At 40.5% G+C, this 23,186-nt stretch overlaps 1 protein-coding gene across 1 annotated transcript in view; it reads left to right on the top strand.

Moving 5' to 3' along the window:
- Positions 1 to 2,087: 2,087 nt before the first annotated feature.
- LOC137887872 (heterogeneous nuclear ribonucleoprotein C-like) overlaps positions 2,088 to 23,186 on the top strand; it is a 36,542-nt gene continuing 15,443 nt past the window's right edge. Inside the window, exons 1-2 of the mRNA XM_068731114.1 lie at positions 2,088 to 2,350; positions 7,351 to 7,426. Coding sequence (XP_068587215.1) covers positions 2,329 to 2,350; positions 7,351 to 7,426 — 98 coding nt within the window. The 5' untranslated portion in view covers positions 2,088 to 2,328. The remainder of the gene's footprint in view (positions 2,351 to 7,350; positions 7,427 to 23,186) is intronic.

Here is a 23,186-nt window from a genome sequence, read left to right as displayed (position 1 = left end):
TGCAGTCTAAAGTCCTGCATCCAATATATTGTATATCTTCTCTTCTCACGAATAAATGCGAGCAAAATGTTTTCACAAATTTAAGGTAATACTGGATGAGTAGATTCTGAAATTACCTCCACTGGAGTTTTTTATGTTCATTTTATGTCTATCTTCCTTTATTGTAAAGCACTTTGTGCTGCATTTCTTTTATGAAAGGTGCTTTACAAATAAAGTTTATTGTCATCATTTTTACAGGTATGTCTCAGAGTACCTCTACCGGGGAAATGCATTCTGAACCACAGGTCATTTTTTGTCGTACTGGCTGCCATGCTACATCCAGCTCTCTTAATAAATCAGTGGTAACATAAACACTGGGTGGAATGAATCTTGGAACTTGTATCATCATACATCATCACATCCATGGGGGGCTGCTGTGACACTACTGGCACCTTCAGCATTTACTGTCTATTGCTGAATGAGGTAACACAATGGTGATTGAGTCCATGGCCCACAGATGAAACTCCTTGCATTTGGAGCATAATGAATAGTGTGTCTGTGGCGTCATTCCCGTGGGAAATCACAAGCTGCACTCTCTCGGACAACCTGGTCTCACAGAAATACGTGAAATGACCACGACCTCCTCCACGGCGCATAGCGTGGTTGCCTTTTTGTCTGCAATATTCAATGATATTATTGATCTATTTTGTTGATCATATGTATTGGCTGTATATATGAAAGAGAATGTTCAGAGTTTACATTGGTTTTACAGAATTGAACATCCTCATGTTCTTGTTCAAGACATTAAATATTATATGATCTCACCAAATACATCTGAGCTGAGAATGCTGCACCCACACAAGGCAGCTTGGTTACAACCTGTTTGTTTGAAGCGAATACCCATGCAATATATCTTTTAATGCAAACATGCCATGTTTTCATTATGCTAGGATGGGTTTATGTTAGGGTTCAAATATTTTGATACAGGATGCCATTGACTAACATATAAAAGCATACAAAAAACAAATACTGAATCGAATAGTTTATCAGCATTAAGATCATAAAGGTCTCCACATTTTATAATATAACAGAAACACTGCTCTTCACATGAGACAGACATGGTTATCCAAGTGTTAACAGTTTAATAATGCAATTGTGCCAAGGGTGAAAAGAGGTAATAATCATTTGACCAAGATTAAAGTTTGTCTTACAGCGAGTCTTACTCTGTGTTGGTTGTTAAAGAAGCTAATTAAACCCTCATGAAAGCCTCTCCTCGGGATCCAGAAAGATTAATTACCCTCATGTGTATTCTCTCTCCAACTACCGCACAACAGAAATGGAGCAACGATTAAACAGCATGCACAGTTTGCAATGTGTTAAAAGTGATTCAGCTGGGTGTGTTTTCAGATGCTGTATTATGTCATGAATTAATCTCAATGGTGGAATTAACGTTGGGATGTGTAATAATAATGCTGCTGGAGATTTATTAAAAGCCTCAGTTTGTTTACATAGCTCACCTATTCAATATAGTTGAAGTTTAGTGTGGCGATAACGTCACTACTTGTCTGAGCATCAACTTAAAAATTGCAAATATAGTGTAGTCAAACAGCAATTGTTGCTCTCGTTGTTAATCCCTTTATGTTCGGTTTCAAATAATCACACAGGACATGTGGGTGCATATCCAGTGTGAAGCCTATATTAACCCATGACTGCCTCTTTTGAATAATCATTAATTAATACATACATGATCTTCTTATAACATAGCAAGTCTCTTTCTCCCCCCCCCCCGAATCCACCTCGTGCATGTGCATGTTTCATTTTGTGAATTAATAGACTGTCTGTACATTGTCAACGTCTGTGAGGTGAACATCTGTGTCTTCAGGTCCCTGCTCTTTGACACGTGTTTTAAGACACGCACGCACGCACGCGCACGCGCACACACGCACACACACACACACACACACACACACACACACACACACACTCCGGCAGCTTCCTCTTCGCCTGGCTGCAATTTGTAAGCCCTGAGCTCCAGCCAAGCTCCTGTTGCTGAGGGGAAACCAGCTGCACACTCATCCAATCCTCCTGCCAGTTCTCCCGCTAATGGAACAGCCCAGTGCCACCTATGCACCCCTGCCATCGGAAAACATTTGGTACATCCTATTGGTGCTTCTCTAGCTGGTTTGTCACATACTCAGTAATATCACAGCAGTTAGCCAAACGGCAGCCTGAGCGTATACACACACAGCAAGAGTGAGGACGCAAAAAGAGAGTTGCAAGAGAGAAGCAAAGAAATCCTTGGCTAGCTCTAGAGTCTCTCAGTTTCCTGGTTGTTTTGAGATCCCTGATATGACCCTGTTCAGCCCAAGATGTGAGTATACGAGTGTTTATCTGTGTGTGTGTGTGTGTGTGTGTGTGTGTGTGTGTGTGTGTGTGTGTGTGTGTGTGTGTTATGCATGTATTAGTGGATGTTTGCATGCAGCACTGTGTCTGAAAGACAATGTTTTACACTGTGCCTCTCATTGTTTGCCCTACCCTCCCATCTTCTGCCTCCCCCCACAACAAGCCTCTCTGTTTGATGGATTGAATCCCAGTTTCATTTTCACTTTTGTCCCAGAGCTGTTTTGTCTTTCATTGTCCGTACCCACACATTGACCCAATCAGATGGTTGGTTTTGAAAAGGATCTGTGGAATGTTTTTAGGTCATGATGTAAACATTGTGATGCATGAAGAGGTGTTTCTGACAACTTCATTAAAACTGTGTAGGTGTATACGTTCAAATCAACCTGTCTCTCACATTGGCAAGGTCAGCACTTGCTCTCTGGGTATGAAGGCTTGTGAAACAGAAACCTAGGAAGGCTTAATTATGTCTGGTGATGGACTAAAGCATGCCTTTTTTTCCCAGCTGTTAAATATGAATAGTGCATCTCTTTTGTAAACTCATCTGAGCTGCAAAATCTCCTCACAACTTCCACACTAGTTCAGAAACAGCACTTTTCTCACAAAGCTGCATTTCTGTTAAGTCTTTAGTGAAGTGTATATACATATAATACAAGCTGTAAGACTCTACAGTGAAAATGGAACTCATCCGAGGCTGTCTCTCTGTGGTTTGCCGTAATGTGGGATCTTTTCAGGGTCTGTCACTCAGATCATGTACAGTCACTGTTCATTCACCTCCTTTTTTGCTGCTGTTGATAGAGACACTTTTCTGGCTCACACCAACACCTCTGGTCTCAACATGCCATCTATTCATATCAACCTTTCATATATTTTCTATCTGCTTTGCTTTATCTATCTGTCCGTTGTGTTCCAAGTTTTATGTTGACAGTTACACCTGAAATTACTCTGCATTTAGCCCTGAGAGCCAAAACTAAAACTTCATGCCGCTTGGCTCCAAGTCTGACCTGAGGTCATTTGCAGTGCATGACATGGAGAGGATGCAGCATGACAGCAAGAAGCATGCGCGCTGCACTTTTACTTCCATATTTGACAAACTACCTTCTCTTCATATGTAGTAAGATAGCCTCTTTTCTGATCTATAAAATGATTTAAACATCAGCTAAATGTATAGCAGGTTGCAAATAGAAAGTGTGACAACAGAGCATATAGAGAGTATCTATTTAATTGGAAGTTTAGGGCAAAATAAAAGTGGAACAAGCTTTGTCATATTTGAAGAATGGAACAAACTCAGGTGGAGAAATGATTTTGTTCTTATGTCGCTCTCTGCTTTATTACAAATAGTGTTTTATCTTGACAACTTTGTTCTGAGCTAAGATTATCAAAAAGTTATAGGTTTGAGCAACGTCTTTACCAATTAGATTGAAAGTTCTGGCAGTAATAAAGAGACGTATACAATACAAAAAAAGAAAAGAACAGAAAAAAATATCTTAGTGCAGCCTTATTTTTCACCAAGGTATGAAATAATTTCTTGAATCTGCCAAAGCCAGTTATGTGAAATCAATTCTGCAGTCCTAGTTGCCCTAGTTTAGATGATTGTTGCAAAGGCGTTCAGTCATAATGGCTTTGTTATCTTTGTCTTGTTGGGTGCAGTTTGAGAAAAGACAGATGTACAAAACATTGTTTTTTTCTTAGACTGAAATACCACTGAAAATGTTTGTATCAGTCATCGGCTTGAGTATTTGTATTCTGCTCTAAAATCATTTGTGTGATTTAGAGATTAACTGAAAAATATATAAACAATTTAAGAATGCAGTTCAACCCATTGCATGAAAAACTGAAGAATCAGGAAGAAAACAAATTCTGATAGAAGACAGAAAATTTTGCGTAACTTTTATCTGATTGTGATATTATCCCATCTTCCACACATCAGTGACTTCAAAGTGCACAGATTAATAGAACGTACAGTAGTAAATTGCATCTTCCTAAGCGCATTACTATGTTAACAATTTTCTCGGTATGTGTGCTTGTGTGAGTGTCAGGTTTCAAGGCAATTTATGGTGCCGGATTTATCACTGGCAAGAATGAAATTCTGGGTGAAGCGGTAGTGTGTGTGTGTGTGTGTGTGTGTGTGTGTGTGTGTGTGTGTGTGTGTGTGTGTGTGTGTGTGTGTGTGTGTGTGTGTGTGTGTGTGTGTGTGTGTGCGCGCGCTTGTGTTTGCACAGAAGATGAGGCTGCGTGCCAAAATGGTCTGTGGACATAAAATGCATGCTGTGCACGAACTCCCCCTATTCATGTGTTTCAGCAGAGTCCTTGACTGTCTTGATGTCTCGTTCTTGAGTGTTAAGGTTGCATACATAAATCACTTGAAGCCTAATAGGTAGTGATTAAAAAGATAATTAATAGTTGGCCCTGATAGGGGAGTTGTCTTTTCAGTAAGTGCAGGGAGGTGAAAGCACAGCTTTAGACAGAGCAGCTTTCCTGGAGCTCGTAGAGAATTCAAGGACACTTCAGCAGGGTGGATGCTGACTGACTGACCAGGGTCTTCAAAAGCCTCCTCTAGAGATGCAGAATAATTTAGAATAAGAAAAACGTGTACATGTTGTTATGGTGTTATTTTGTTTCCAGGTAGTGTCATTAAGCCGTCTATCTCTTTGGCTCTGTATGAAGTCTGGCACTCATTCTTACATCCATTGAAACCCACAAAGTGACAGACTGTAGACCGAGGCAGAGGCTTTCTAACTCATCATGACTGATCATGTTCAACCTTGATGTGTCCTCTGGTGCCCTTTTCTAATATTTTACAAAAATGTTGTCTATTATACTACTGTTTGATTTCTGTATGATCTACATCTACTGGAGTCTCTTGGTCTTGTTCCTGATCTGTAGTGTGAATATTGGCTCCCTACACAGTGTTATTATGACACGCTGCCCATGATAATGATACTAATACCATACAGGCAAATTTGAGATACGTAATGTACAATAATTGTCTGTGATGCATCCCAACAACAGTGTTGGGAAAACATGTCACTGGAATAACAAAATAATCTTTCAAATATCAGGAACTCAGCTCTCCACATAAAAGTTGTGCCATTTTAATCCATGTGTTTGCTAACAGAAACACAACAAAAAATGGCAGGGAAAGGACATCATTACTAGGGTGTGCATTATAGTCATCATTGTGCCATCATTCTAACTTAAAACATCCATAAACTTCTATCTGTGCAAATTAAGTTGAACACAAACCTCAAAACAGAAAATCCAGTTCAAATCCACAAAAAATAGCAATTTATAATGTAAGAGCTGTAATCAATATACAGTATTTAACAAAAATATATATGTATATTTGTTTAGCTGTGTGTGTGTGTGTGTGTGTGTGTGTGTGTGTGTGTGTGTGTGTGTGTGTGTGTCTGCACTGGACAAGCTAATTGTAGCACATAGGACTTTGTTTACCAAATAACAGTCTGATTACCTCCCGAGGTTTTGCTCCCATAGAGCGAGACAACTGTCCTCAGCAGCATCCTCCCCTCTTCCTGTGTGATTGCTTCTTCATGCAGTCAATCACACGGTCGTCATGTTGCTCATTAACACATTATAAAACTTTAAACTTAGTTTCCTTCTGCCATACACTCACTTCAGCCCCAATCTGTGTGGATGAGGAACTGTCCAGTACAGCTCTAAAGATTTGTTTAATTATTCTTCACTTTTGTCGTAGTGGAGGAAGATGTAGTCACATGAAAATATTACACTAGCACATAAAGAGTATGGCAAGTAGAAGTGAGTAACATGATGGAATTTCCAGTAATATTTGTAATAATATCATATTACTTAGAGTAAATCCTTTTCTGGTCTTAGACGCTGCATATTTCATACTTTCTGTAATAATGATGAAATTAACAATTAATGGCCCTGCTTGTTTGAGCATTATATTCAAAAAACATAGTTGTCAAATTTTTTCACATATCTTTTAATATGCCAGAATTATTCACCCAAATTTAAAACATGTCTTTATATTTAATTTGTGTCTGTATTCCTCATATCAACAACACAGTCACAGTAGTAGTGTGCATGCATGCTCGGTTCAGGCAAGTCATAGTTAAGGTGCCAGCAGTGGGGGCCAGTTCCTCACCACCAGAGTTGGCTTCAGAGAAGCAGGTCACTGTTTGACAAAAATGGTCAGGAAATGATCTCTGCTGTGCGAGATAAAGGCAAATACTTGTGTCTAAATTTCTTTTTACACATTCAAACCCATACTTTATGAATTTTAGCTTCCAGCCATTTGACAGTCTCACTGTGTGAGTGTATATGCAGCTGGCCCAGTCACACTCCATTCACCACCCATCTGTCCATGTCAGACCAGCCGCTTCTCCTCTCCTCCTCTTTTTACTCCTTCACTTTTTTTTCTCTCTTTTACACTCACCTTTGGAAAATCACTGGTGAGCCCCGACCAACACGAGCAGTGAGCTGTTGGCGTATCCTGTAATCAAGATGGCTCGTAGTTAATTGGCCCATTGAAACATGTCTGCAGAGCTGTTTGCAGGAGAGATGTACGAAGACAGAGAGATGGGGTTTGGCTTTTGAGACGGAATGCTAAAGTTGCACCTGATTTCTGATGTACACTTGCAGACGGGAGACAAACATGGAGGTGAACAGCTGGCTCAGCGTGGCAGAAGCAATCAACGGAGAGTGATGGTTGATAGATGTATTTGAAAAACAGCCTGTCGGTCTTAGCCAGCCCTTTAGTCATTATCATGTCAAATGATGACAGCAAAAGCAACAGTTTAGGTTAATCTTGCTCAAATAATGAGCAAACTAGGCTGTAGGATAAACATGACCAGACAACGTAGAGGGTTTGCAGGTTAGATATTCATCTGAATATTCTTCCTTTTGCTTTGCACCCCTGCTGTGTTGTGTTATTTTGATGCTCTTTACTGTATCAGTACAAGGTTAATTGGTTGCTCTTCCATGCAGACATGAGCATGAGTGGAGAGTTGAAGTCCAGCCGCTCCAGGGCAGCGAGTAAGAGGGCCAGCAACACTATTTATGGGTGAGTATATAACCCCCATACACACAAACACAAACCCCTGCCCCCACACACTGAGATAATCATGCGTTCTATTATTTGCTGCAACCTTTTATCGGTAACTCAATGGCTGCACCTCAGCTTTGCAATCAATGCCGCATTATTTGTTGTTAGCTTCATACCAACTGTGTATGTAAGCTGCTATTGATTTTAGCCAGAGGTGCTGTCTCCATCCCTCAATGTTTTAATCTTTCTGTTGATGTAGTGCACACATATGACTGGAGCTGATTACTGTTTATTGCTAACAGTTCAATACAATGCCGTGCTGCTACACTAACATTAACTGTGTGCTTAGATAGCTGGCAAAGACTATGGAGGGCAGTGGGAGAGACAACACTGTGTGGACTTAAGGTTATAATAGTTTTGAATCTTATTCACTTTTATTTCATAGCTTAATAGTTTTAAATCTATTGTCTTTCATTACTCTTACCTCCAATTATCTCCTTGAACTGCAACCCTGGCTGCAGCTCAGTAGGCCTTTATCTCTTCTAATGACCACAAACCACAGAAAGATCTCTAAAGAGCTCTTACCCCACTGACTCTGACGATGCATTTTCTCCTATATATGTCCACTGGATGTCCATATGCAGTGTCATCTTTCATACACCAAGGGATGTGAAAAAAAAAGCAAGGCCCTTAGAAAACATCACATTATCACATTAAGAGAAAAATGTAAAAGAGACACTGTTACTGCAAAAACGTCAATATATTATTGGGTTCCTGATAACATATTTTTATGTTCCACTTTCACAGATGTAAAAAAAAAAAAAATTAAATTGCTGTGAAAGGCTTACAACGCTTTTTGCTTACAATGTTATATTGAGATGAGAGATACTCCCATTTAAGCAACTAGGGTAAACATAATGAATAATATTGAAATACTTAACAGAACATCCACTCGAGGACACCAGAATGCAAAATAGGTTTGACTTACAAAGAACAATAGGAAATTATTATTAACAGATGTAATAATGTTGATGCCAACTTGTTTGTCCCCCGCCAAATCAGCAAATATCATTATTGTACTGCATAACTGGGACATATATTGTCATCTTCACTATGAATATGAATATTTTTTTCATTCCTAGCAGCTCTATTTTGTGTCCCTGTGCTGGTTCCATCATAGCATACAGTAGCATGTAGAGTTATAAGTATTGAAGTATGGGACATTATGTCCCCAGCATGTCCTTCAAAACAGTTAATCTCTGCCTGCGCTCCCTTCTCCACTCCCTTAAACATTAAACCCCCAAACATTATTTGCCCATTCCACCATGTAGTTATTCAACAGCATGCGGCCATGTATTAATGAGGTTAGTCATACAACACACAGACACACACACACATATACTTGTAATGACTAACCACAAAGTGAACACACCTGAGGTAGCAGCTCCGATATAGCCTGAGATGACCTAGACTTAAAGTTGTCTCTCTGTATCCCTTTCAGGGTTATGCACACATTCAGTCAGACTAAACCAGAGAACTTGTCTAGCCTGTACACACATTAAAGAACAAGACTAAAAGTCCCCAGCCATGTTAGTGGCTCTTTGTGTCTGTACTTTACGGGGGTGAATATAATGTCAGTGTTTGAAAGCTTGAAATCTAATTTAAAAAAAAGATTTTTGCAAGATTGAAACTAAGTTTTGAAGGTTTTGAAACTCTGAAAAGTTGTTTGAGAAACACTGTAAAAAGGAAACCTCAAATACAAAACTAGAGACCATCTTGCATTGGGATAACACCAGCCGCGATGCTAAATCCGGACAGGGGTGTAAATTGGGAGGCCATTGGCCCCTTCCCCACATCCTATCCCCCTACTTCCAGCCCTTTCTCAAACCACAACCATCTTCAAAGTCGACCTTCATTTTGATGTCCACTAGTAAGCTTGTGGACACCTGTAAGCTTGAACGGTTGCAATGCTACTGCGTTCACAAAAATGTGTCCACACACACACACACACACACACACACACACACACACACACACACACACACACACACACACACACACACACACACACACACACAGACTGACAAGGGGAAAACAATACCAGCGTTGCTGCTTGGCAATAATATAGATTTTTTTTTTTCAGCCTATGAAAACATTATTCAAGCCTTCAAAACTCTTCTTCAAGCTTGCAAAACCTTTTATATTAGATTTTGATTTTTTTTTTGTTTGTTTTGAAAATATGACATGATATCCAACCTATGGTACTTTGGCACAGCGGTGCTTTGAGCTAAATGCTGACATCAGCATACCATGCTAACATGCTCACAATGACAATGCTTACATGCTGATGTTGAGCAGGTATAATGTTCACCATGATTCCCATCATAGGCTAACATGTTACCATGCGAACGTTTGCTAATTAGCACAATACAGCAAGTACAGCTGAGGCTGATGGGTAGTCATTAATATTAATACAATTTTGACCCAATGGTGGCGCTAGATGAAAAGTCAGCGGATCACCAAAGTTATTACCAGTCTTCCTGAGGGTAACATGAATCTGTGTACAAAGTTGTATGGCAATCCATCCAATAGTTCTCGAAACATTTCAATAAAAAACACAAACTACAACCTCATGGACGAAGTAGAGGAAAAGTCAAGTTATGAGTAATTTCAGTTCATTCTCTGGGCATCACGAATGTCTCTACACCATTTCGTTGCAATCCATTAAAAATTTGCTGAGCTATTTAAGTCTGGACCAAATTGGGCCAGACATTGCCATCCCCAGAGCTATGACGCTAGCAGGGCTAAAAACATTCATGTGAACTAATGTGAAGCTCCATATATAGCATATATATAACATATATAGTGATTAAAATGGTTTTGCCTTTATTTTCATTGGAAGGCAGCATCTAATTGTGTTTAAATTCCTTTCCCAGCACAACACTATATAGATTTTGAGTTCTAGGATTGAGCAGAATTATAAAACAAGCCAATCTACAAGATCATTTCCCAGAAACAGAAACTGCATTACAGCTAAAGTCACAAATGTAAATCATGGTGACACAGCCACCAAAAGTCTCTCTTTCCAGGCTCCAATAATCCTGCTCTGTGTGTCTGGCTGCAGTGTGCCCTCCCTCCTCCCTCCTCCCACTGTTCTCACAGAGCTGTCCAACAAACACTACTGCCTGTGGCCTAGATTACTTTGCGAACAAACTTTCCAGCTCATGTCTAAGACGCTAAAGCAATGTAATCTGCTATGAAACACCATGCGGGTTGCCAGCATTTCATTATTGCTATAAAGTTGGATTATTTAGCTCAAAGTTAACAGTTAAACTCAATAAAAGCTTTTAATTTTACATGTCTTGATGTAGTCAAAGTCATTTCTTGTCTCATGATAGCTTGGCACGTTTTTTTTTCCTTCCTCTTCTTCTGCTCCCACTGCCACTCTCACATATATCTCCCCCCAGGCCATTTGCTCCAGAGCGACCCTGACAACATAGAGTTTTGTCATCATTTATCGCCTTTGCTTTCTGACTGTCACAGTTCCCCTCTAGCTTGGCGAGTCCCAGCTGTGAAAGGAGGGATGGGGTAGAGAGAGTGGCAAGCGTTTCACAATCCAGATGTTGCTGCTGCTGCAGCCGTGGCCTCTGTGCGCTCCAGTGCACTACTACAAAAGCTCACTGTACTGTGAGGCCAGTATAAGGAGGCTCAGGTGCCAGAGGAAGGACCCCAGAGGTGTCCATGTGCGTGTATTCAGTTATCTAATGATAGCAGTATGTGTTAACTAGGACAAAAGACTGCTGTAGTTAAGCAGTTTAATGTCTCTGCACTAGTGACAGATGTGGCGGTAAGTTTTCATGTTGTACGTACGTCCTTCTCATTCTCTTAAAGGCGATTCCTCAGGTACACCTGGAGGGAATTTTTTAAATGTGGCACAAATGTCTACTTTGACTCAAGGATGACCTGATTATATTTTGTTGATTTTTCTATTCAATCTTCTAACACTGATCCTGATCATTAGTTTGTGGCTGTTAGGTCTCTGTAGAAATGTCCGGCCTGTGTTCAGATCATCATAGTGCTACTTTTATTATCTGCTCCATTTTGCATCTCAGTGGAGAGGGGACTGGCCTGAACATCAAGTGGCAGAGCGTACTGAGCATCTGCTCTATGGTATTTTCGTCTGCTTTCTCCTCTTTTAGTATTCTCTCATCTGTTTTAATTATCAGAAGGGCTGGTCATAGAGGAGTTTAAGTTAGGATGGAAACAACACAGTGGCCCATCTGTCATATAGGCTCAAAGAGACTAACAGGAGCAGGATAGGTGGAGGCATCAGGGTATGAAGTCTGCAGTTGCCCGGAGCAGTGGGAGATGATGTCCTGATGTCTGTTCAGTTTGATATACAGCGTGCCACAACTTAAAGGCTAATTTGATGGCAGATATTACAAAGATGGGCAAGAGGGTGACAGGAAATGAGTCACATAAGAGGACTACAGTAAATAGAAATATCATTCTGGTTAATTACAACTTGGGTCTTTATTTTTATGGTCATTTTTATTGGTTATGGTATCATTGTACTCACCATGTTTATTGCTATAATAACTAAAAAGAGTTCTCATGGGGCAAGAAGAACGAACAGTCAGACGTTCATAGACAATCCTTTGCCCATGCTTCATCCTTGCACCAAGTTTCATGAAAATTGGGCCTGTTTTTTCAACACCCAGCTGACAACCAAACTGACAAACCAAACTGAAAACATAACCTCCTTGGATGTAATAAAGACAGAGGTTGTAATATACCTGAATTATCCTTGAAGACTTTTCAGAGGCAGTACGGTAGAATTGAGAATATATCAGTAAAGCTACATATTGCATATGCAACACTTATTTTGTCAGATTGTATATGTGTATCTCACCTGAGGCTCAGCTGACTGACATCTGTTAAACCACCAGAAGCAGTGAAAAAGCAAAGGACAAATGGAGGCAATCTGCAGTTAAGATAGCAATGTTGAAATTCACCCGTTTTTATGCACCAACATTTTTCTGTTGGACTGTGACATCACTCTGATTGTCACAACACAGCAGCTGGCTGCCAGCTGTTATGACACCTACCGACAGCTAAATCTGTATGCACAACATCCTGATAATCTCTTTAACAAATGACAGTAATAGATTTTATTGGGGGGGCATAATGTGCAGAGCCACAGACTGGGAGATAATAACTCACATTTATGTAGTATTAATGGGAAAAAAATAGCATGTTGTTGCTTGTAAAAACACACGATTGGAATATGTAAAATAGAAACAAGATAGTGCTCGATCTATACCCACCCTCTCACCCTTTCCCCATCGGGTTACGATGATAAACTGTGTACAGGTTGCTCCTGAACCATGCAAGAGTCTAGTGTGAGCTCACGACTGTGTGACTCTCTGAAGGGTGCGATAACCATCCTGCAGGCTACCACATGAATTTCCCTACAGGACGTATAAGCAGATGTTCTGTGTTTTCTGACTTCACAATAATTTATTGCAGCATCTATTTGATATTTTTTATTTGATAGTTTTAGTGATCAACCAATGAAATGAAACAAGGCAAAATACAGATAGAAGAAAATTACCTGCTGCAGCATGAATTTGGTTTTGGTTGTTCATTTGTCTAATATTAAAAAGCACTCCAGTTCACATTGTTGAATTTCTCACCATTTAGTTTCTCCTCACAATTAGCAAGACAGTTCTGCTTGTGTGGACAGAGTTTGAATCCTGTGATTTCACTGTGAAAAGCAACGGCTGGAGTTCTGGCCATGTCAGACACTATGTGACGAAACAGGTCAGTGACTGATGATAGAACAAGCTTGGTGCATGTTTAAGAGCGTGGCTACCTTGTGATTGACAGGTCGCTACCACGGTGTTACCGGTCTTGGTGTTTTCTGTGTTTTCATCTTACAACTTTAACCCTTTCTTAAGGTGTATTCAGTTTTGGTTGCCTAAAAATGTACTTTTCAAGGTTCAGTTGTACTTAGCTCCACCCTGTCATGTTGCTTTTGGTTGCAAACAGGCGACACTTTAAAATAGCAGTTTTAAAGGTTAACGTTGCGGTGACTACGTCCACCTATGGCATCCTCTTACACCATCCTGAGTGAGAAAGTGAGTTACCACAACTGGCAACAAAGTGCATAATTAATGCAAGCTTTTGCCTGTGCTGCGGCAAAAAACAGCCCACTAGCCATTCATCAAAGGCCTTTGTACCTTTCCCTTCCACTTCAGCATCAGTTTAACAGTGTCACTGCCATTTTCATTTTATGTCCAGCTTTTCCATCTGTTCTTTGTCGGCTTTCTCTCTGTGTGGATGGATGCACAGACAATTTGCTGTCTGCAGTCCATTCCCGGGAGAGATGCGAGGGGGGTGTACTGTAGGTAAAGGTCAGGGCAGTTAGAGGTGGATGTACTGCTGAGGAAAAGGTCACTTTGTGCAGAGAAGGGAGGAGAGCACATCTGCTGGTTTCAGAGCCACCGCCACATCTTTTGAGACAGCGGAGAACAACTGATGATAGGAGACTGTTGAAGAAAGAAGAGTGATATGGACGCTGTAGACCTGATGCTCTATGGAGAAAGGTGATGAATCAGCAATGGTGACACCAGTAGTATATGTATATTTGTTTAGCTGTGTGTGTGTGTGTGTGTGTGTGTGTGTGTGTGTGTGTGTGTGTGTGTGTGTGTGTGTGTGTGTGTGTGTGTGTGTGTGTGTGTATTTTCTAGCTATGTTACCAAGCCAGATGAGTTATCTCCCCTGTCCTGCAGGCTTATCAGCCTACAGGGGTTGCTCCCCCTGCTAATGAAGTCATCTCTATCCTTGCTGCCTACTCAACACTGGGAGGAGAAAAGGGAAGCGGGTGGGAGAGGTAGAGTAGAAGGCATGAACAAGGATTGATGCAAAAGACATGCAGGGTGTAATACAGAGCAACAACAGTACAGTGTGAAACAGCTGAAAGAGAGAGGAGTAGATAGGAGAGAAAAATTCAGAGAAAGAAAGAAACAGTCAGGGAGAGTGAGGGGTGAAGAAAGCAAAGAAGGGAAAGCAAGTGAGCACTGCACTGCGTGTCATTGGCCCCCTGGCGTGAACAATCCATCTCAAATTGATCTTCCAGCTCGGCCCAGCAGGGCATTCTGAATCAATCTCAAATTGATCTCAGTGCCAGAGGTCGGGAAAACTAGCAGTGGAGCTTATCAGAAATATAGTGGTGCTGGGAGGATCTGACAGGGAAACTTATCACACTGCACAACAGGAAATGGGCTCTGAGCCCCCGGGGCAGCAGGAGGATGAGCCTGCTCCCTGTACACACTATCATACACACACACACTCACACTTACCAGCACACACAGATTCAATGTCTCTGCGTGTACCCAACATAGCCATTTACTGACACATGCTCCCCAGTGTTCAGCACAGTACGGAGAGGGTATACTGTGCATAGACACATAAACAAACACACCCACTCGCTCTCTCTCTCACTCAAACACACACTAACACACTGCTCAGGCATTAGTTCACACCTAGAGGCTATGCCAAAAAAATAGAAAGTTTCTCAGAGCAGAATATGTCAATATTTTAAGTTAGACAGGTGAGATTTGAGGCCTGGAGCCCATAATGGCTTATAACGCATTTAATGTGTCCTCAGCAAGGCTGTGTGAAAGGCCAGAGGAAGGACAATCAATACTGGCATGCATTTAGACAGTCAGCAAGCTTAGGGGAGCAACCTGCCTCACCAGGCCCTGTGAAAAATAAAACCTTAAAAACAATTGACTTTCACCACATAGTATCTCCAAAAATACTTGGATAATCCAGTCCAGGAGCATAGGAACTTCACATAAATGCCACAGCGTCCCAAGCCCACTGAACTTGTGTACCCATCAACTGGCTGCTGAAGTCTGGAAACTTTTAGGGATGCAAGTGTGCTGTTATTACTGTGTAGTTGTCAATGCTCTGTTTCCAAGGGATTGTGGGGTGCTGTTTTTCGGTGCTTGGATCACCAGATTGAAGCTAACAAGAACTTTACAGACCATGAACACAACACAAAGAAAACTTACTAAAAGTTCATTTTTGATAACAACGAGAGCTGCAAAATGACACAGACATTGGGCGATTGGCAGGGCCGGACCTAGACCTTTGGGGGTCCTTAGCAGTATTTGGTTTGGGGCCCCCCTAACCATTGCCTCTTCACATATCACTGAAACAACCTGCAAATTGTAAATATTAGTTTAAGCACACATAAGGAATAATAAGCATGTAGACTAATGTAAGACTATTACCAGCAACACAATCTTTAAATACACAACAGTAAATACAGTATTTGTCTATTAATTTAACCCCCAACCCTATGATTTTGTTGGAAAGAGCTGAATCTCAGCTGTCTTCATATCTAAGATGACCGAAAGTAGAAAGGATATGACTCAACCAAAAAGATATGATGCACAAGGCAACCATATGGTGAAGAACATACAGTATATTGAGTAAAATAACTAATCATATTGTGGATAATCTGTTACAGTGATCAAATGAGAACGAAAGACAAACGTGCACTGTTTGAATAACATATTAACATAAAATTGCCCAAGAAAAGAAAATTTTGAATTGTACCACTTTCTTAAACCGACCATCAAGTATTTATTTTTAAGGGGACAGTAAATGACTTTCTGCTTATCTATAGGCATCTATTTTGCGCATCTCTGAGTGTATTGTTTTTGATTTTTTTTTTTTTGTGCAAAAATGGCAACAAATGTCAGTTTTTAGAAGTTACATTTTTATTACTTTCTCTTGTGTTCATTAAAAAACTATTCATGGGGGCCCTAAGCAACTGCTTATATCGCTTAATGGGTAGTGCTGTGCTCTAGCGAGGGAAGAGATACAGGTAATAAGAGACTGAGGGAGTGAAGTGAAAAAGAGTGAGGAGGGGAGGGGTATCTTTGTCAGCGATTGGGAGGCAGCAGGAGAGCTTTTTCTCGTCCCGGACTGTAAAAGCTCTCTGTCAGCACAGAGGGGTAATGGGGGTTAGCAGAATGTGTGAGTATAAAAAAAAAAAAGTGTGAGTGTGTAAGTACAAGTGGTTGCATGTCCCAAGAGGTACAACGGAATATCAGTGACCCCAGTGACCCTCATGGCACATACATGTATGTATGCATGCATGCACTCACAATACCAAATAAAGAGAGTCACTCTCTAGAAAGCATTTATAATCATTTAGATAATGTAATACAAATGGTTTCTTTCAGGATATTTGGCAAAAAAAACATCCCGAAGGACGGGGAAACCAGCAACTCTGCACAATCACCTGCCACGATACAAAGACAGATTTAAAGACAGATCATTAAGAGGACACCCTGTTGTGGCCATGTCTTTCTCCACCACAGTGCGCAGTGCACAAGCACACATTTATGCTAATGAATGCAACAGCAAAATACCTTCAAATACCTCACTCACATCCTGGTGTTTTATCATTTCGTGGACCTCCTTCTGTTAACTAAATTCTAGCAGCTCAGCACTGTCATGGCTTACTGGGACACTTGAATAGTGAACGGAGCCATTGTTGAGCCATGAGTTATGAGCAACACCTGTGATTTTCCTGCAGCGATAGGCCAAAATGTCTGCTTTAAAACAATTCATATATATAGATATAATTGTAGTGTGCATCAGGATTTGACAAGGAAGAAAATGCATTGTTTTTAGACTTTTAAAAACTATCCATTGTGAAGCCAGTTAAGTTATAGGAGTACAATGCTAAATCACATTAATGCAAAAATTGCATAAAAATCCAATATTGGCATCAATCAGTCCTAGATCTACAGTATTTGTTCTGCTGCATTGTTTCTGTCCAGTTCTGTTTGACTATTGGATCTCCTTAAACTTCTGCTAATGGCTCAATCTGCAGTACCAGACTTCTCAGTCTTTGTCTAAGTACAAGCATGTACAATTAGTACACTTGTCTCCCTCTTTTAACACATTTCTGTCTCTTCATTTTTCAATTTCTTTGCCTTTTTCAATCTCTATCTTGACAAAAGTGAAGCAGATACAGGGAGGTTGTTGACTTAACATAGCTAATGTCAGCTGAGGTTTAAGTGTTGTCCAGTGAGGACCGCAGACTGCAGTCTGAGGTTGACTCGGCAAATGTCAGTCATGTCAATCACAGTTAAAACCTTTTTGAATGGCAACTTATTATTTGCCCTAGATATCCCCTAAATGTTCAGATCCTCTCTTGTTGTCCGAGGAGAGAACTGGATTTGTTTGCTTGGTGGCTGGATGACGTCTAACTAGAGACGACTACTCAAACACGCACACATACACACACTCAGAGCTTTGGTATTTTGTCTTTTTTACTTTCCTTTTGGTAGTAAGCAAAGATGTTCATTTGTGCTCTGTGTTACCACGCTGCTTTGCCCTTCATGCAGTTGAGCTGAAGTGACTTTTAGCTTTTAATTCTTCGATGATTTCAGGACAACAGCATAGTTCAGGACATGAAAAACGATGCAGGGGCTTGACAGAGTTGAAAAGACTGAAAGGATTAACTAGTCCAGGCAGCCTCGGCTAACCTTTTAACTTTGCGCTCTAAGTTGGTTCTGACGGGGGTAGTCGCCCCTGTTAGAGGAAGTGTCTAGATATCTGTGCTCCTTAAGCTCTTTATGGTTAATGGGTGGAGGGGAGGGGTCTCTCTGTGAGAGGCCCTGAATGTCACTTGTCACCTTACTGCTGTGTAATGCTCCTAATAAGCACTAAACAACCTGAACTCTGAAATTTCCAATTACTGCTCCCAGCGAGACCCTGAGCTTATGATGAATGGCAGCAAGCAAAAGCAGTTGGCCCTCCTAGAGAGAAGCCACACATATTCATATATGAAGAAGTTAATGCACTGCATCACCAACAGGCAGAGGAACTACCTTTCACTCCCTCATGAGCTACAACAACAACAAGCTTTATTTCAAAAGAACATTTTCAAAGTTGGAAAAAAATACAAATAAAGTAGCATTGTTTGCGTGTTGAGTTGTGTGCAGATGGTCTCAAGTCATGCAGAAGCATTGCTCTTATCCCACTCCAAACACTCTGCCTCCAGGAGGATTAGGCCACATTGTTGACGCTACTGAGGGGTGCATGTTTCTGTAGCACATCGAGCTAAACCCACACTTATCTACATATGCACATATTTATAGTGCGCATACATACCTTCACCCACATACTGTACACACTCGTAAAGGAATCACTGCAGCACCCACAAAGACACAGATTATACTGCATGTCTTATAGTGATTTAAAGTTGCAGTTTTTGGCTCTGTGATATTATTTTTAGACTTACTTTGTATTCTGTATCCGAGGCCAAATGTAGCACCTGATCACACTGGATTATATAAAGTGTTTTCATTGTGACTAAAAAACATGTACAGTGTTATTAATGTATTCATATCCTGTCCTGCAGGAGTGCTAAATGAGTAATTAATATTAAAGCGCTTTGGGCTTTCACAATAAACACCTGTAAGTCCGCCTGATTTGAAAGGCAGATTATGATAATCTTTTGTTTAGACAGTCCAGGGTCAGGACAGTGAGCCCCTCTCCTCCATACTGTATCTGCAGCATCAGTGTTTCCTCTCTCTGTTATGTTTCTTGTATGTGTTTAGTGTTGCAGAGCTTCTGTTCAGTCTTTGAACCTCTTCAGTTGCTGTGAGATTAAAGCCCAGCGGCAAATGGTGACATTAAGTTTTAATGGTTACAGACTGTAAAGACACTGTCTTTGATCCTGATGGGAAAACATTTAAAAACGCTGTCTTGTATGACTCGGTTTTTTCCATCAGTTTGCTGGTAATGATGCTAAAAACACAGGCTGATTCATGAGACTCTCTCATTATTTCCAACTCTGACATTCTTTGGCTAATCAAACAGTAACCATACCATGCTACACCCCGCCTTGTCTCTGCCATGGCTGATCCTACAAGCTGGCTGCATCAGTCAGGAATGTCCACACCCTGACAGCTGTAGGGGAATCTGACTCATCCCTCTCTCTGTCCCCATCCTCCTTGTCTCTTTAACAAACGCACCACTCCACCCTTTCTCACCCTCCCTGTCCTCTCCACTTTATCCACTCTTGTTTAAGAGCTTTGGCAAGTTGGCTCTGCCTCCTCCTACCATTTGAGTGTTAGTTTACCACTGATGAGTTCACCTCTGAGGGGACAAGAAGGATGCATTGTGATGGACAAATGGACCAAAGAAAGAAAAAATCATTCTCCTTTGGGACACTCTTTATTGAGTCTCCTGTTCCCTGATGCATGTCTTTTGTCTGATAGGCACTGCCTGTTAAGCTCCAGCTGTAGTCCCGGCCCCTGTTCAATGCCTTATTGATGCAGCAGCACTCCCCAGCTCCTCTCTGTCAATGCACTTCTCTTCTGCTCCTCTTTCTGATGTGGCTGCAATCAAATCTAAAGGGCTGTCAGCCATTCAGGGCTACTTAAACTAAAGTGAGGAAGGATGAGTGCAATCTGAAACATAACCCTTATCTATGTACCTCGACTTCTCCGACTGAATAAATTTCTCCCGTGCTATAATTTAACCTTGATGCATGTAGGATATGAATTTATGAGCTCCTGGAGTTGTCATTACTCTAGTACCTCTCATGTTCTGGCCTGTAGCTGTACATCACCATTTCACAGTACATACAGTACATCCAAATGATGCAGAATAGTGGGCTTAGCAGTAATGAATGTCAAGGAGCAGATTACATGGTAATGTGTTATTGATCGGCTACTGTCCTGCACACATCATTGATTAAAGCAGCAGAGTGTGTGTGATCGCTACATGTTTAAGTTGGATCTCAGATGCTCTTTGTCAAATATAAGTTCTCCCTCAGGACGAGTTGTAAAAGCTGCGTTGTGTGTGTGTGTGTGTGTGTGTGTGGGGGGGGGGGGGGGGGGGGGGGGGGCAGCAGTGTGGATTAAATCGTCTATAAGGGCTAAAGTGATTTTATACTGTGCTATTGATTTTTATTGATAAAAAACCCAGATGGGAATACCAAATAATGTCAGATGGGAAAATCAAGAAACTTCATTACAAAATTCCTTTAAATCCAATATTGCCATAAAGCAGGCTTGCTCATTGATTTGCAATATTGCCTTCAATGGAATCAGATTTATTTAAGAGATAGTGTACTGTAGTGCCACAGTGTATACATAGAAGGTCTCCCACGCATATAATTGACTGTATATGTCTTTGTGTGTGCAAAACCCCAACCAGAAAAAAATGGTGTATGTAGCTAATGCTGCATACAAATTACATATACAGTAATTGATATGAAACAATCAAATATATTATTCGGTTTTGTTATTGTAATCATCAGCGAATCTGATGCATCACTCGTGCCTTCTACAAAAAAGTAAAAAATGTGAGTAAAATGGAGGGAATAACAGCGACAGTGATTAAATGAGAGAGAAAGGGGAAATAGATTAGTTCTGTCTGTCCTTCAAGAGTGTCTGTGAGAGAGAGAGAGAGAGAGAGAGAGAGAGAGAGAGAGAGAGAGAGAGAGAGAGAGAGAGAGAGAGAGAAGGAGCTGCCAGCACTCCCTTCATCTTCCCCTCCTCCCCCATCAAAGCTTCTCTGCTCTCATCTTGATCATATTCGCCCTTAACATCCCATGGTATCTCTTTCTCTCTTTCTCTGTCTTTCCCCTCATTGTCAATCCATGAACACAAATGTAGTTTTCTCATTTTTTGACAGGCCAAGAAGAAAAATCCCACTGCTCAGTTTTTACGCCGAGTAATCTAATTTCTTCTTGACTGCATGCTGTTGTCAGTCTCTGTGTAGATGTGGGTTGTATTCCAATGTGTTGTCTCTCGATTGTTCTGCTTTGTTTGTTTTTTCTCATATTTTACTCTGGATACAGGGCCATGTTGACGGGAAAATGCTGTTTTTCAGATTAAATGACAAAAGTCTTTTCTAATCTGATGCCACTATTGACAAGATGAGATTTTTTTCTCAGTGCCTTCCAAAACTGTTACAAATCACCAAAAAAAACAACCTTGTTAGCCAATGAGATGATTAATAACCACTTAAGTGTTGGGAAGAATTGCGGTCATGGTTAAATGAATCTAACACACATTCATCCACGCCGACTTCCTCCCTCTGTTGACATTATGGCATATGTGGCTATAACAACATATAACAAGAATTTCCTTTTTTGCTCCCGACGGACAAGAGTCATCATTCCTTTCAACTACTTAACTTAACTGTTATTGTAGTTTTGGGGCATTTGCTGAAACCACCAATGTTTTTCTTGTCTCTTCTGATTGGCTAGTAGATTTGTGTTGAATTTGTAACGTATATGGAAACATACTGTGGTTTATGTATGGCAAAGAGTAACTGTTAGCTGCTCTCAACACAAAGTTTATTCTCTTCAGTCAAGCAGCCTGTCCTAAGGTTTCATCAGCTGGATTTTCATCATGTCTCACTGCACTTCACTTTGACGTGCGTAATATAACAACCTTTTTTTGACCTCACAAGATATGGAGCTGTGGGAGTCACTGCTGTAACTTTAAGTGGAAATTAAACTTGGAGGGAACAAGGAAACGCTTACAGCCAGCAAGGGTCTTTGTCTCTTATTCGGTGATTTTGTGACCTGACACCAAATCCTCATAATTCTTTCGACTTTCTAACCCATTACAATTTCTCTCATTTATCCACCTGCTGACTATATACCTGTGTTTGCTGCATGAAAAAATATTACCAAAGCAAATCGCCACAAGTTAACAATGTGCAATGACAAAAGGTCAAACCATCTGCACTCTTGTCTTAATTGCAGAAGCACACTTTATTTTTAAATATTTTGGTCACACGGACCTTGATCAGAGCTTGAGCCATATCACTTTATGTTTTTCAAACGAGAACAGGGTAGGTTTCTGCACCCTTAAAGTTTGCTATTGGATCATGTTCACAAGGTTTCAGCACTAAACCTTTATCACTGTTTTGACCAATGATGCAGGATTGAAATATTTGGTCTGAACTTAAGTAAGTAATAAAGATGTATTTATATAGTGCTTCTCAAAGCAAATTGTAGTGTTTCATTATTAAAACCGTTAAGCACAAAGCAAGGTAGGCAGGCTTGTTACAGATACCAAAAATAAATTGAATGCAGGAATAATATAAGCATGATCAGACTGAAAACTTTAAGGTTTTTTAAAAAAGTCTGTTAAATTTGATGATTGAAAAACGGTAAATGCATGGTCTTCCTTAAGTTTCTACATGTACTTGGACACAACCCTAATCAATCCAGACATGTTCTCAGGTACCTCACCATGTTGCACTACTTGTTAGGTAATTACCAGGGTTTTATTTAACTCTAAACTCTAAAAATCTTTGTTAGAAGATGAGCTGCATGCTTTTGAACCAGCTGAAAGCTAGCTGCAGCTCCTTGGCTGAGGCAAGTATACAAAGAATTACAGTGATCTAAGCATGAAGACACAAAACCTCTAGATTCATTTTTCCGCACTTTAAAGGAGGGAATATGTCTCATCCTAGAATTATTTCTTAACAGGAAAAAAAGCGTGACTGAACCAAGTTTGTTGATTTGTGTGAGAAAGTCAAACAGGAGTTGTAAGAAGAAATAAAAGAGACAGAAGTGTGTAGTCTGCAAGGTCTGGTCTTTCTCACTCCATCTCATGGCATTGTTTTTGGAAACTGTCCTTATTTTGCACTGTTAGTAATACAGTAACATGATGAGCTGGGGTTCACAAGTTGGAAGAACTTAGCAGCAGATTTA

The sequence above is a fragment of the Cebidichthys violaceus genome, unplaced genomic scaffold, assembly GCF_023349555.1.
Source record: "Cebidichthys violaceus isolate CVI_PGR_0920_01 unplaced genomic scaffold, fCebVio1.0.p SCAF_5, whole genome shotgun sequence".
NCBI lineage: Eukaryota > Metazoa > Chordata > Actinopteri > Perciformes > Stichaeidae > Cebidichthys > Cebidichthys violaceus.
The sequence above is the reverse complement of the archived record's forward strand: the minus strand, read 5'-3'. Positions and strand labels throughout refer to the sequence as shown.